The 16,545-nt window shown below is 39.4% G+C and overlaps 1 protein-coding gene across 1 annotated transcript; it reads right to left on the bottom strand.

The window, feature by feature from the left end:
• Positions 1-1,387: 1,387 nt before the first annotated feature.
• On the bottom strand, positions 1,388-8,693 carry LOC106084586 (F-box/LRR-repeat protein 14). Its single transcript, XM_013248399.2, has one exon. The coding sequence runs from the start codon at positions 8,171-8,173 to the stop codon at positions 6,581-6,583; it is 1,593 nt and encodes a 530-aa protein (XP_013103853.1). The 5' UTR covers positions 8,174-8,693; the 3' UTR covers positions 1,388-6,580.
• Positions 8,694-16,545: the final 7,852 nt, after the last annotated feature.

Consider the following 16,545-nt stretch of genomic DNA (forward strand, 5'->3'; position numbering starts at 1 on the left):
AAACAGAACAACATTTATCTAGAATATGTTATAATATAATCGATGCTAATCGATTATGCCATTAATATGCATATTTGATCATTAAACAGATTATAATTGCGTCTAGATATTTAAAAAGGTATTCGAAAGAGGGTTTGTGGGGGGGTTTTATGTTCTACATATAAAGAGTATTTATATAAACTGAGACTCATAACAGTGCTGTCGAGTCTTAAAAATGTTTCGATTCCATTAAAAATTATCCCAAGAACTAACTGCCTAGACAATTAAATTTTTTTTTGTCACTCGATTCGTTTGCCAACTTAGTTATTCCCTCTATAAAATCAGCTGTTTTCAATGAACTGGCGAACAAATTGAGCGACAAAAAGAAAAAAAAAGTTTGTGGCCTTGTCCGGTATTGTTTAATTAAAAAAGAATAAATTTTCAATCACATTTTATAAATAAGTTTTTTTAATATTCAATTAAAAAAATTAATTGAATGGAATCAATTAATTTCAAAAATTTTTATCACGATCGAAATTGAAAAAAAAGTTCAGATTTAATAAAACAAATGATTGAATCAATTAATCTTTTAATTGAAAATGACAAAAATTTCAATAACGATCGTAATTAAAAAAGGCTCAGATTCAATTAAAAAAATTATTGAATCAATTAATTTTATAATTAAGAATTGACATAATTTCAATCACCATCGTAATTGAAAAAAACTCTGGATCCAATTAAAAAATGATAGATTCAAATAATTTTTTAATTGAAAACATTTTTATTTTAAATTAAATTTTTAATTAAAAAAATTTTCGTGATATTTTTTCTGTGTAGGTATGAAGAATTTTCCATATTGACCATTTCATCAAAGAGGTTCAGTGGTACGACAAATGCCATGCAATGGTGCTCAGTTACCCAATTCAGAGCAAATAGGCCACATATTTAGCACCGCTTTCTAGTGGCTTATAGAGTCTGATATGAATATTTCAATGCGTTGAGAACGGCGAGTTGGTGATTTATGAAAGAGGGATTAGAGCAACCAGTGCCGAAATAGATGGCTTTGAATTTCAGGGTGATGCGTTACAAAATAAAATGATGATAATAAAACTGGTTCTCCGCTGAGTCGATTTCAAACCCACTTGCCCTTCCCACAAGTTTACTTACCACACACTTGAGTGTTGTGAATCCATCCATGTGTAGAGGATTAGACTGGTGAATTTTTACCCCCATTCTTGATTTAATTCAAAGTCCTAGCATTGCTATAAACAAATTGTACCACCCCTCCCCCATTCCATAGATCGATATGCTGTAAGTGAAACGCTTGTTTGTTATGTTTTTGTTATAAGAGTTTTTTTTTTGTTTCTTCATTTGGTATATTGTTGTATTGATCTCATTTCATTTGTCATTTGTTTTTCTTTTTTTGTGTTTTTGTTTTTTTTTTTTGTTTTGCTTTGTTTCCATTGAACTTACACTTCATTGAGATTAGACTAAGAACAAACTTAAACAATTTAATATTCAATTATATATGGTACAAATACAACTAATCATAATGATGATAATAATAATAGCAATATTACAATAAAATTAACATAGAAAAAAATTAAAATTATATAAAACCTGAAAATCTCATGAAAATAAAACTAGTACACACGGCTGGCTGGCTTGTTTGGCTCTATCGCAGTTGATAGGCACTGTGTTGTTACAAATTTACAATTTGATGATAATGGGGAAAACAAATTCGTTATAATGGAACAAACATAGAAACAATGCGAACAGATGAGAAAAACCAGAGTTAAGAGCAAATAAGGCAAAATGTGATCGAATCGCGAATTTGGAACAGCAACTTGCACTGGGCGAGTTGCATGCCACGTTCGCTTTCAAAATAGGAGGCTAAACTACTGGACAAAATTAGCGATACAAAATACACAGAGTCTCTTGGTGACAGAATTCGACTAAATTTGATGTTCGTCATCCGCCTCCCTCTCGGAAGGTCTCCTCTTATCGACTAAGTTTTTGTTTACTTGGAATACAAACTAAATGTTAGACTTACATAAATATTTTGTTAATAATTTTATATCACAATAGAAAAAAAGAATTTTTAGATTTTCTTTTTGGGATTTAAAATGTGTATGAATGTGTTTGCGTGTTCATTCTTCACTCGCTATTGGCTGGTCATTACAATTTTGGTTTGTTGTTGTACTTAGCGTGAAATTCAAACTCGACTTTGTAAAGAAAGAATTTTACTCGGTTATCTGTTTTCAGTTTTGTTTTGCTTCAACAATTTGATCTCAAAAATTCTCTTTTTTTGTTTTTGTCTTTGCTTACGAATTCTTATTTATGTACATGCATGGATGTTGCTGTTGTTGTTGTCGTTGTCACATTGGCAAGTTTTCTTTCCATTCGAAACAAGAAGTAGGTAATACATAATTAAAAACAAAAAAACAAACAATTTAAACATTTGCGAGTATCTCTCGTTTCGTTTACATATGGAAAAAGTTGACTAAAAAGGTTTATGTGTGGGTGTGTGTGTACGTGTGCATAAACATGAACCTGCAGAGGAGGCTTTAGTTTTTGAGTGTGTGTGTGTGTGTATTTTAAAAATATTTTAACAAAAAAACTGTTACAAGCAGATACAAACAAAACGACAGTGTGTAACTTCTTCCAAGAAAAACATCCCAACCGAAAAAGGTAAGAAGGCAAATTAAAAGCAACAACACCAACAACGGCGGCTCCCTCTACAGCAAGGGGCCCAGAAGACAACAAAACAACGGGGATCGAATCTCCTGGTTTTGTTTTTTGATTGTTTTCGATGCACGCACATGCGCATGCGCATTCATCAACGACAGTTGCTGAGCCGCCAGAGAAAATTGAGAAGCACAAAGAGACGAAGCAGAAACGAAAAACTGGCTTTGGCCATAGCCATACGGGCATGCATGCAGGCACTGCATGTGCAACAGACCGCCAAAAGCCCCACCACCAAGAGTCGAGTCTTTGGATCGTAACCGATGTCTGTCGGCCTGTGGTGATGGGGTATGTCTTGGGTATTTTCGTTGATATTCGTGTTGTTGTTATTGTCTTTCGCTATAAGCCGTCTGTAGTTGTTGTCGTCGCCATCATCGCCTTGGTTGTTGGTGTTGTACCCTGCCTTATCGATTGTTATATGAAGCTTTAGCTATTCCCCCCTCGTCGTCATCCGTCCACCGATGAAATGCATTAAAGTACAAAGCTCGTACACGAAACTACTTGCAAACCGACCGACCGACAGACAGACTGATTCACATGTACCTACATGCCTGCGTACACGAGAGTGTGTATGTGAATGGATTTGGTAATGTGTGCTACAGAGACGTAGGTATGGTGAAATTAGAAATGCTGTGGTGGACAAATAAGAAGTTAAGGCAAAAACTTTTCAGCACTCTCCATACTTTCCACGAACAAACCAATGAGTGTAGTCCAGTTCAAGTTTAGATATTCATTAGGCCTTTTGTAGAAGCAAAAGTCAACCAATCAACTTAGGCTACAAATTTAATATTTATTCAGCATTGCTTTTGGCTTCAAACACAAACATCTCTCCTGAGATGAGTTTGTCGAATAGTTTACCCCCCTCATGTTGTTGGTATAAATGAGGTATGTTTTAGTAAGTTCGTAACTTGCGATTATTGGTTGAAGGGAATGTGAAATACGCCAAAAATGGCATACGAAAAATTGAGTGAGTCCTTCAAGTAAAACTTGAGCGATCTCCGGTTTCCGGGAGAGGAACATTTAGCCGCTTGGCGAGAGAGATTTGAAATTTCTCGCAAATCTCTCTTCCTTTGAATAAGAATTAAAAGTCTGTCCCCTCCTGAAGCGAGAGCAAAATGTTTTCAGACACCGTCCCTGTTTGGCCAATGAATTCACCGTCAGCGTGTAGCGTATTTTTAATGGGTACCAGTTCCAGCGCAATACAGAGGGCTGGAAGAAATACTCGCTTTGCTGCTTTGTTTTGCTTTGGATTGGTTTCTGGTTGCTTTTTTAGTCAAATACTGGTCTGGTTTAGTCGGTCTCTCATTCCGTTCGTTCGTTTGTCCGTGTGGCGGCTATGCACGTATCGGATGTATGAGTATGAGCATGGGAGTGTGAGTTTGTACGTGGGGTATTGTTGCGACTGTCTGCCTGTCCGCCTGACAAGCCTGCTTGCATTTTGATAACGTTCATGTTCATGTCACTGTTGTTGCTGTTGGTCGGTGTTGTTTTTTCGTTTCTTCTTTGTGGCGTTCTTCTACACTCGCATATTGTTTCCCCATTGTAACTGTTTTCAGTTCTGCTTTGGCCATATCTTCTCGCACACACAATCACCCATTCATACATACTACATGTGTACCGAGCCATATGCATGTGTGTATGGCATGGTATGTAAGCGTGCATGTTTGTTTGGTTGTTCGCTGCTTTCTGGCAGAATGCTTGTGTGCGGCGGTGTGGTGTTCTTCACGTTGTCGTCGTCTTCGTTGTTGCTGTGTATTTAGTTTTACTTTTTGTGAAATACTACCGACGACTACGGACTACGACGTTTTTCTTCTGTTATTCTGTGCTGTGGCAAACGAAAGCTATGAAGTTTCTGTTTTAATTTAAAAATGCTTATGTGTGTACGTATGCATATGCGTTTGTAAGTGTGCATGTTTTTGTCTTGTCTCAATCCCCCACGACGCTCCCTAGCCTAATCAACCGCTATGCTTGACTCAAAAAAAAAAAGACCAGATAAAACAGGGCAGAAATTCCCAGTAACAGGTTTAGTAAAATAATTTTGGAACTGTGAACGCAAAGAGCAAACCAAGTCCGACATGACCAAATCCATCTATCTTGCCCATACAGATTACTATAGCAAATTATGGATATCCAATAACAAATCTGTTTCACCAAGTGCAAGGAAAGTCAGACAGTGCCCGGCACAGGAAAGGATTTTTCAATAAACTTTTATAGCTATAATATAAACGGACCTTCAGACCTTCTTGAGCCTCTGGAAAGCGCAATTACCGTGGTGTTTTGGTATGACTTCCAATAACTGTGCCAAGTATGGTTCAAATCGGTTCATAACCTGATATAGCTGCCATATAGAGGGGGTAATTCTTATCCGATCGTTTCACAGCCTGATAAAGCTGCCATATAAACTGAACTCCCAATTTGACATTCCCAACATGTGAATGGCGCAATTATCAATTGATTTGCCTGAAGTTTTGGAGGTGGTATTCTTCTTTGACTTCTAACAGCCCTGACAAGTACGGTCCATAATATAGCGCTTATATATTTGAAAAAGTCATTCTAAGAACTAGTCACATGCGATCCATTGGAGAGGTTATAGAAGATTCTTCTTAACGCGCTTTTACTTGTTTTTTTTTAATAACGAATTCATATTCAGATTTGTAGAATTCTTAAGGGACGCTTACACAACAAGTCAATCTCAACATAAAAATTAATAATAGGCAAGAAGGTATGCCCAACTTCTGGAATCCTTCAACAAATCTTTCAGGATTCCATACAAAACTGCCTGGGACCCTGTGATTCCATCAGTGCCTGTGGCCAGAGACCACGACAACATTTCCTACTCCTCCGATTAATTTCAGGGTCTGTTTACTTTCTGTTGCTCGGCGCTGCACCGCAGCGGCAGCGGGAACAACAATGAGAAGCACAGAAGTCAGAGTGGAGGTAAGGTTGCACGCATGCATCAGCTTAGGACGGGGAGGGCATCTTGCAGTTCATCGTCAAGTCCACATGCATGCATACACACGCATATACAAAGTCACACACATGCAAGCGTATCTATTCATGTACATCGCACATCGTACTTCGAAGGAAAGCCAGTTGCTGTTGTTTGTTGTTGGTGTTTCGTAAGCAGCAACAAAAATGCTAATGCCCTCAAAAAAAAAAATACAACAACAAATTTTAAATTTCAAAAGTTAAACTTGTATTGTTCGTATACGGCTCGAAAGGTTTTTTTTCGAATGGCTCGCCTGGACATGGGTTCAGGCCAGACAGAGTATTAGTGTGGTGATTGTGAATGGTTGATGGATGTGTGTGTGTGTATTTGATTATGGCCGTGGTTCGCAATGTCGAGTCGAGAGTTGGGCTTATGTACGACCTTCTTTCTTTTGTGTATGTGTGGAAGTGAATTCCAGGAAAACGCATCTTTGATCGCGCCTGTTCTTGAGTGTAGTGCGGGCGTGCGTATGTACGTTCGTTCGTTCATTTCTTTAGTTCGCTGGCCTTCTGGCATCTCTAACCATCCATTGTTGTTCTTGTTGTTGTAGCATCAGTAACTCAAAGACGACTCTGCAAGTCCAGAGTGCCGTCGTTTCTTGTCGTTGCGATGAGCAGACAATAAATTCTGCTTGGAGATGAAACAGCATTGTCAGTTGGTTGGTTTTTGAATGTCCCTGCGATGCGGCGACGAACTGCGAGGGGTCTCATCATCATGTCGTTGGTAGTCGTCACTCCTTCCTGGCCGAAATGCATCTAAAGCATAGGCTCGATACGTGTCATTTTGGTCGGGGTCTGTGTGAACTGATTTGACGGTGGCCGCTGACCCGTGCTTCTGGACGTTTCCGGTTTGGGGGGTCGAAGCACATCATCTCACAAGCCACAGGCCGAGATTTAATTTGACTAATTTGGGGAGCTTCATGATGACATCTAAGCCCTTGGAAGACAGTTGGGTGCAGCCATAGAGATCAATGGTTTTCAAATTGGACAACTCTTCTGCCAACGTCTGCAGGCCCTTGTCTGTGATGCGAGAACACTGGCCGATGTTTAGATTTTCTAAATCCGTTAGTGCTTTGGCTATTTTGAGCATGCCCTGATCCGTTATTTGGCATTGGTTGAGTGACAGCGAGCGCAGTCGGTACAAGCCTTGGGCAATGTGGGTAAGCGCCTGGTCGCTGATTTTGTCGCAGAAACTCACATCCAGGGATGTGATGCCGCTACCACCTTCAGTGAGATAGGCCATGCCGATGTCGGATATGTTGTCGCAGGAACGTAAATTGAGCTGCTCCAGTTTCGGCATTCGGGCCAAGTGCTTTAGACCACTGTCGGTTATGGAGACGCAGAAACTTAGGTTGATCGATTTTAGTGACGTTAGACCTTGTGCTATGTGGCCCAAAGCTTCATCGCTCAGGCGTTGGCAATCTTGCAGACCAAGGTACTCCAATTCCAAATTTCCCTCGGCGGTGGATTTGTTGAGACCAGACAGATGACCAATGCCTTGATCGCTGATGTGCCAGCAGGAACGTAGGTTTAGGTTTTTCAGTTTCTTCAGACCCCACGCAATCAGCAGGAGGCCGGTGTTGGTAATGTTGCAGCATCCACCAAGTTCCAGGGTTTCCAGGTTCTTCAGGTGCTGTGCTATGCGGCCGAGACTAGTATCCGTGATTTGTTTACACAACGAGAGGTCTAGAACTTTCAGATTAGGCAAGTCCACAGAGAAAGCATGGCCCAAATTGACATCGGCCACATTGAAGCAGCCACTGAGGTTGAGGGAGGTCAAAGCCGGAACGCCCATGACCAGGTCCTTGAGCGATCTTCGCAGTGACAAAATCTGGACTTTCTTAATGCCCCGCTTTACCAGACAATTAAATAGACTAGGACTCGATCTCTTCAGATGCAATTTGGCCTCGACGCCTTTCCAAATACTCTTCGAATAGGCCACATCTCGCCAAGTGGTGCACACCTGAGCAGCTCTTCCCAAATCCTTCACGGAGAGTTTGTCGAAAATCATTTCCAAAATTTCGGGAAAGAGATTCGTTATCTGTAGGCCCTCAACAGGAGGTGGGCTATCAGGAGACGCTGGTCTCTGTTGCATGTGATGATGGTGATGGTGATGCTGCGCATGAGCTGCAGCCGCTGCCGCCGCAGCTGCTGCGGCAGCTGCATGCTGGAGATACAACGCGGGTGGTAATGACTGCAGCTGGGGACGATGATGCAAAGCATAGGGAGTGAAACGCAGCAGATGATGTGCCGTCCGTGTGAGGCCGGGTAGCTCAGTCTGTTGGTAGAGGTGGTCCTCCATGCTCCAGGCAGCAGCTGCCAGCTGAGTAGCCGTGTGGAGGCCACTGGTGCCACCACCGCCACCGCCGCCGCCTCCATGGTAGTTGGTCAGTGCAGCAGCAGTCTGCAACGACAGTGTCGTCTGATGGTGGAAGGGCAAAATTTCTGTGTTTGTGGCCATGGTGGAAGCTTTTGGTTACACAAAAGTGTCTCTCCTAAACGGCGCTCAAAGTCGCCTTGCAAACACGCCAAATTGTTTGGCCAACGATTGTGTCGAGCGTGCTCTTCTTGGAAATGGAATCAACTTCACTATGACTCAAAATCACTTAATGAACTTTTAGACGCGGGTGTGTGTGTGTGTATCGTTCTCTTATCACTTCTTTGTTTTATTTCTCTAAACACGATCAGAAGTAGAAGTATTCAATATTTTGTGCCTTCAACTGATTTCCGAAATTCAATTTCAATTTTCACTTTCATTATCTCTCTTTTGAAAATTTTCTAAATATTTTACTGATACATATTACATTTGTTGTCGTTGTTGTGATTGCGTAGCAAAATAAGATTATTTATATATTTTTATTATTTAGTATTCTCTATTTCTTTTCGCCGTCCACTTTGGATTTGTTTTAAAACTTTAAAAAACCCGAAACTCCGAGTGCCGTGTATTTTTGCTTTGGTCGGTTGTAACGGTTTTGAGAGCTATCACAAACTGAACTCTCCCTCTGCCAGCAACTCGGTTTATAAGTTCAAAATGCCATTTTGCCTTCCATCCATGAAACCATCCATGGCTCACGCATACACTCGCACCGGGCAACACACCAGCAGGTAGCGGTGGTAAACAAGGCGAGAGCAAGAGTCCACATTGACTCTCTTGCTGAATTTCCACATTCAGCCATTTCTTGGAATACGAGCTAAGAGAAATTTGGTTACTCTGATTCAAGCACCACTACACAAATCCCATCTATTCAGAGTTTGCGTGTGTGTGTGTGTGAGGTGGCGACACAGAGATTTAGGTAGAATTCTTTGTGACTGCTGGCGACCGACTGTGAGCGTTTGTCAGTGAATATGTGTGTGTGTGTGGGTTCTTCTATTGCAGTGCGATGGGTACAACTGACAGAGTCGTTGGTGGTGGAGGGCGTGCGAGTATTTGAGACTTGTGTGTAAGCACGTATGTGTGTGGTCTAAGATACAGATGGATGGACGTTCTTACGAACACTTGGTTGCTTCTTGTCATATGGACTAGGAAGCGTTCTTAAGGAAGATTCTGAAATCACTGATATCTTTGCTCAAATCTTTGATCACTGCCAATCCACTTTCAAAAAGTACAGTAAAAGTTTCAATATTCATGCAAGGATCCTATCACATCTTGTAAAGGAACAAAATGAAGCAGGTACATATTTCTCTGCTTGCTACACTGCATTGAGGGTCCTTTCGAATTTGTAGCTTTAGCGATTTAACATTTTTGCCAGATTCTCCATTAAAACTTGATATATCTATATATACCTATTCGCACATAAAGTACTCGTTTAAAAGTTTCAATCGTTTTGGAGTATAGCTTCAATTTAAACTTCAAATTAAATGAAATCGCCATTTTAGGTACATTTCTTATTAACGAAAAAGAATCCTCTCCCTGCCACCGTATTCGGAAAATCATTCTATAAATAACTACATATGAGTTTAAATTGTTATTGTACGTGTGTGTATAACTGATGAACTTGATTAAAACCCAAAGAAATATGAATTAGACTACCCGAAGTGTTTACGTCCCATTTTCAAAGCAGCTTTCATATTCTTCGACGTCTGTTGGCGAAGCTATGAAAAGGATAGCCCTCGCTTTCGCATTCCCTATATAGGTTTAGAACCAGGCACTATATGCAGATTAAATTTGAGCTTTCCACAAAATTCTTTAAAATTTCCAATAATGATGCACAGTGGTCCAGAAATGAAAACAATTGGCCAAATATCCACAACTTGAGATGTAGATTTTTTTTAATTCGACCCCATCCTATTGGAAGCTATATGCAACAACAAGGGGTGGGACGAAATTATGCAACCTCCACTATGGCGGCATGATGCACGACTTTGAACCATACTTCTTGATGATTGTAGAAATCGCAACTTAACTCATTGAATAAAATTAAAGCCATTTCACAAATTGGAAATACACATATTTTGGATTTAAATTCATAACGAAACATAAGTATGCCACATCGAAAAAGAATTGTGCACACTGGGGACTTTAGTGAAGTCAAATTACTCACCCACTTAGCGCCAAGCGCCTCGGTCTTCTGTGCTCCTTCTAAAACCTCTGACACCAAGTTTCGAGATGTCTTTTACCACTTGATCTTTCTATCGGACTTGTGGTTGTCCCGGTTTGCGTGTACCACAGTGTTCGCCTTCAAAAGACTTCTTCGCTGGAGCTTCTTCATTCGTTCTGACAAAATGACCTTGCCAACGCAAGTACGCTTAACTATGCTAACGTCGCACAGTGGGATGGCGAAAAAATAAGTGGAAATACGTCTGCCATTTATGAATGAATAGGAATATCTTCAGAAAATTTTACATGGTTATAGCGGGGTGTTATCCAGACTGTGTGCAATTTAAGGGCCCAGGGGCCCATTGGTCCCCTTGCGTTAAGGCTGCCTAAAGCGAATTTATGGTCCAAATGAATTTCATATTTGGTGCGCTTGTGTGCGGGATGTCTTTTATAATGTCCAAGAAATTCGACTAACAAAATTGGGTTTGAAATTTTCGCAGAGGGTGGTATTGTAATTTGTTTGTTTGTGTTTTTGAACCGTTTTTCAATTTCTTAACAGATTTTGATAGCAGCAAAAGTATAGCAAAAAAATGAAAACAAATGAAAACGTTGGTTTGAAGACTCTACGGCCATTTTACTGAAAAATGCCGATTTTGAAAATATTTTTCCTCAGTATATGGGTATATTTGTCAAGAAATGTGGCCAAAATTTATATTAAGTTTTTTAATGAGCACAAGCATTTCTGTGCCAAATATCTCAAATTGCTGTTGGGATATTCGACTACAACACATATTTTTTTTTTTTTGATTTTTTATCGAAACAATTTAATCAAATATACTTGTTTTACGCTTTTTTTTCTAAAGCAAGCTAAAAGTAGCAGCTGATAACTGACAGAAGAAAGAATGCAATTACAGAGTCACAAGCTGTGAAAAAATTTGTCAACGCCGACTATATGAAAAATCCGCAATTACTTTTTGGGCAACCAATATAACCATATAAACGATGATTTTTTAAGAGCTACAGGAAAGTTTATAAAAAAACCAGGAAAGGCAAAAGTCGGGCGGTGCCGACTTTATAATACTCTACACCTACACTATAGGTACAAAGTGGGAGCTATATCGTATTCTGAACCAACTTTGATGGACCTCGGCGAATGTTTTCAGATGGGTTATTAAACAATCCGTATCAAGTTTTGAGCAAATATGTTCAACTTGTAATAATTACGATGGGCAACTACAACATTATTGCAAATTAACCAAAAAATGACGAACATATATATAGGAGCTACTTCTAAATCTGAACCGATTTCTAGCAAACTTCTTAGAATTGTGGTAGTCGTCGGGGAAAGCGCTGTACAAAATTTGGGGAGATTGATCCATAAATGCGCTTGCAATGGCCTTAGGAGTGAAAATCGGGCGATATATATAAATGAGAGCTATATCTAAATCTAGACCGATTTCTATGAAATTCACCAGTAATGTCGAGAGTCAAGAAAAAATCCTTCTTGCCACATTTCGAGAGAATCTGTTAACAAATAATCATTTTATTCCAGTATTATTGCAAATCGGACGAACATATGTATGGGAGCTATACCTAAATCTGAACCGATTTTTTCAAATTTCAATAGGCTTCGTCTATATGCCGAAAAACATGCCTGTACAAAATTTGATCGGAACGATCGAATGAAAACTCCGACCTGTAGTTTGTACACAAATTAACATGGCCAGACGGACATAGCTAAATCGAATCAGGAAGTGATTCTGAGTCGATTGGTGTACTTATCAGAGAGTCTATATTTCTTTCTTTTGGGTGTTACAAACAAATGCACTAAGTTATAATACCATGTATCACAGTAGTGGTGTAGGGTATACAAATATAAAATTCAGAAAAATGCATGAAATTTTTATTTGAATCGATAGTGCGATCCATATAATTTAATGTTTGAAGATTATTTCATGCAAATGTTGACCGTGACTGCGCCTCAAATGGTCCATCCGCTTAGTCCAATTTTGGCATATGCTTTCCAACATTTCGGTCGGTATCTCACGAATAAATGCTTCAATGTTGTCTTCCAATGCGTCAATTCAAGTAGGGTTGTCTGTATAGACATGAGCTTTATAACAAAGCCCCACAAAAAATAGTCTAAAGGCGTTAAATCGCACGATCTAGGCGGCCAATTAACCGGTCCCGAACGTGAAATAAAATGTTCACCGAACTCGCCTCTCAATAAATTACAATTCGCATCATCTTTGAAGAAGTACGGTCCAATGATGCCACCAGCCCACAAACCGCACCAAACTGTGACTTTTTCTGAATTCATTGGCAGTTCTTGCAAATCTCCTTCTGGCTAATCTTCACTCTAAAATCGACAATTCTGCATATTTACGTACCCATTGAGCCACAAATGAGCTTCGTCGCTCAATGGAAGAAACGCGCGTTCCTTAACAGAGCACGCATTTTGATAATAAAATTCAAAAATTTGCATGCGTTGTTCGTTTGTAAGACGATTCATGGTTAATTAATAATGGAACAAACTAAAGATGTTTGACAGTCAAACAAAACACGAAACGTGCGTGAGCAGTTTAAACCAGTGTTGCCAAAAAGATAATAGCTAAAAATCACCCTTTGTAATTTCATGAAAATATATTTATCCGTTCGTCATAGAGTTCGTGGTTCATTCGATACTCTCCACCAATGCAAAGTGGTCCATACATTTTACGAAGTATCTTTCGCTCAAACACTCCAAGCACTGGCTTGTCTGTTTTCCCAAGTGCCCATGCCTCGCAACCATATAACAACACTGGTAGTACCTATTGAAAATTAATAATGACAACATATCGTTTTGTTCGATTCGAAATTTCTTGACAAAATGTAATTTTCTATACCATAAAATAAAACATCAAAACGATAGTGATGAAATTCAACAACAAGTGCTCGAATATAAAGTTTATTTCAATAGTACCAGTGTCTTGTATAGAATCATCTTTGTCTGTCGAGAGATGACCTTGTTTCTAAACGGGTTGCTTAATACAAAGTACCATCTATTTGCCAGCATTATTCTTCACTTTATCTCAAAATTGGTGTTTCGGTTATGGAGGTGCCGAGATAGATGAGGTTGTTGACTATCTCAAAGTTGTGGTTCCTAACATTCTTCACTTTCTTTATCGGCTTGGATGTGCAAGGCTTGTCTTATCTCTGTTCAGGGCCAAACCTACTTTCACTGATTCTCTTTCGATTTTTTCAAAGGCTGCAATGGGCGATGACCGACCCATGATACCGATGACAGACCCATGAGGTGTGCCCCATATCTGTTCGCATCTGCATCTCCTTTAGACTTCTTACTGGGGAACGTGTATCAGCAAGCGTCACCCTGCAGCCAATATATGAAATTTTCCACGTTACTAAAAATTTGAAAGATTGGTTTTTCATGCACCTGCACTCATTGATGTGAGAAAGTAGCCCCTTCTTCCTTAATATAATGTACATGGGAAATACTTGTGTTATGTATCAAAAATCTTAGCCAGATATAAAAAATAAACAAAATAAATGCATTGAGGCTGGTACTACGTTCGTTTTTCACAGTTGAAAGCATATTTTTCGCGATTGCTTTTTTAAAACATAATAAACATAATATTTTTATTTAAAATGTTTCATAAATCATAAGCGAAGGTCCTACTGGATGAATTCTACAAAATTTTTTGCTTCAAAATCTTTTATCTAAAAAGGAAACAACGAAAGAATTTGGCAAAAAGCGAAGGACCAACCATTAGTTTTTAATTTTTCTGCACTTCTACAATCGCTACATGTATCCTATCATTAGAGGCAAAAACTTGGTTTCCTTTTATCTGGCATTTTGCGAATTGGATATTTGGCCTGAGCTTCGATAAAATGTTGGTATGTATGCAGTAGCTATGTGCGTGGACTATGCCTGTTTACTTAAATGAAGCATGGGTTCACTGTCTCAGTGTGCCGATCTCTTTTTCGTCTTTGAAAATTAAAGCCAAAGACGATTCTGAGAAATTTCCAAAAACAAAAAAAAAAAAAACATACCTTAAAGACAACATCGAAATGCCGGCTTCGGGGTTTAAACACACAAAAGCAAAGAAAATACAAACAGCCTTTTAATACTATCCACCAACACATACAGGAAACGAACAAACAAAAACGCACCGACGACTTATAAGTGTATATCAATGTATGGATGTAGGTATAGAATAGAAAGACGAACCCCATTAGAACAACAAAAGCAAAGCTGTATGTAAACCCTAAGGTTCTTCACTTAGCAAAGGGAGAGAGAAACGAGCGTGCAAAAACGACCAACAGGGAGAGATGCTTCGAATCACTTATGTAGCGTGTGTGTGTGTGTGTGTCAAGACGGACATGAACATTATGAATGCCCAAAGGAATTTATAATTCTCTGCGTTTGTGTTAATGTGTGTGTGTTCGTGTTCATCTATCAACTGCATAGTCATCTATGCGATGATTGTGGTAGTGCAAGAAACTGCAAGAATTGTACTTCGACTAAAATCACAGCCCATATTCATGGGGGTTACTTTCAGATGCGTCAAGATTCGACATGAGAATCTTTCTTTCTACCTGCTATTCAAACTGCATGCCTACACAATGGTGTGTGCACAAGCACCATTCCTTTTCTTGGGAGGATTTATTTTCCGATAGTCCATAAACAACCCTCACCGCCGTTAGACAATGGATTTATTGTTTTCGGTTCAAATCCTGATCCTTTTTCCCAACACATTTAATATTGTGTGCTATGTAGCCCTGCATGTAAGTAAAAGGAAACAGGCATTGAGTCAGTGATCCCTTGGGATTTTTTAGTTGTCATTGCAGCTACCTGCTCGTAGCAGGTTTCTTTTGGACAGATTTTAGTCAGAATCATCATTTTTTGTATTCTTTGGAAGAGACAGACTTGCTTGCGAGATGGTGATCGTTATCGTTTCCACAAAAGATGATAATCGATGGCGTTTCTTATTTCGGGGTATGGGCGGTTATGACGACGACGAAGGCGATGATCACCACCACCACAAGTGATGATAATCGGGGTGAACACTTCGCTTTTGTGTAGCTTTACTTCGTGCATTGTGGAATACCAACAACAACAACAATACCAAAGAGAAAAAGGCGACAAGAAAGTGACACCATCCATTCGAAGGCACTTGCATCAGTATCTTTCGTTTTGCTTTAAATGTTCAATATGTCCTAGTGACCAAACACTCCAAAATGCTTTCATTGCAGTGGAACCACTGCAATGAGAGTGTTTTAGAGAGTAAACTGTTGTCCCATATTCAAAATCATAAACCGGTCAGCGATTTAATAACATCCGAAAGCAATGAAATATGTTATCCTAAATTTGACAGATATTCCATTGATGTTACTGGAATGTACACAGTGCCATTTGAAGACCAATGAGAAACCGGGAATTTATAATAACAAGTGAAACTCATTGTGGATGGAGTTTTTCGCACTTAGGAACTGGGGCAAACTTCTTACACGTCACTGAGTGCTATTCAATTCGAATATTTAGCCCAATCATAAGGGTACTCTCACCGCTCACTAAAACGGCCATGTCATTAAAGATGTTGACATCTATTCCTATCTTGGTAACAAACCTACTATGACGAGGGATCAGAAGTAGACATCCGCAATAAGGCTAGAAGCACCTTCGCTTTTCTTAAACTCAACAAAGTTTGGAGATGTAGTGATATCTCGCGTAATACAAAAGTCAGAATCTTCACCAGTATTGTGACGATTCTGACTTATATGGCTGTACAACTTGGAGCTTGACACAAACGACTTCCCGCAAAATGCAAATTTTTATAAATCACTGCCTGCGACAAATACTTCGGAATTTCTGGCTAAACTGTATTTCAAATGAGAGCAGACACTACCTCCGTCGATGTAGAAATTCGGAAGAGAAAATGAACCTGGTTGGGTCGTAGTATTCTATGCCGACCACTCGGTGATATAGCGAGAGTTGTCCTAGACTGGGATCCGCAAGGACAGCGAAACACATGGGTCCGCTGCACGAAAGAAGAGTTGGAATCAACCCATATATGGTAGAATCAGACCAAGGCTTTGGACAACAATAGAGTCAGATGGAGAGAGCTTGTTGATGTCCTATGTTCACACTGAACTTTTTACTATTGGTCATATTTCTTTATTATATATTTAATATATTCCAATAAAGAATTACATTTGCTATTATTTAAATCGAAATTTATGCTGACGTAGCGACATTTCACTGCTAGTTTGCTCATAGTGCTCATTCTTTGGAATGT

Source organism: Stomoxys calcitrans, chromosome 5 (assembly GCF_963082655.1).
Source record: "Stomoxys calcitrans chromosome 5, idStoCalc2.1, whole genome shotgun sequence".
NCBI lineage: Eukaryota > Metazoa > Arthropoda > Insecta > Diptera > Muscidae > Stomoxys > Stomoxys calcitrans.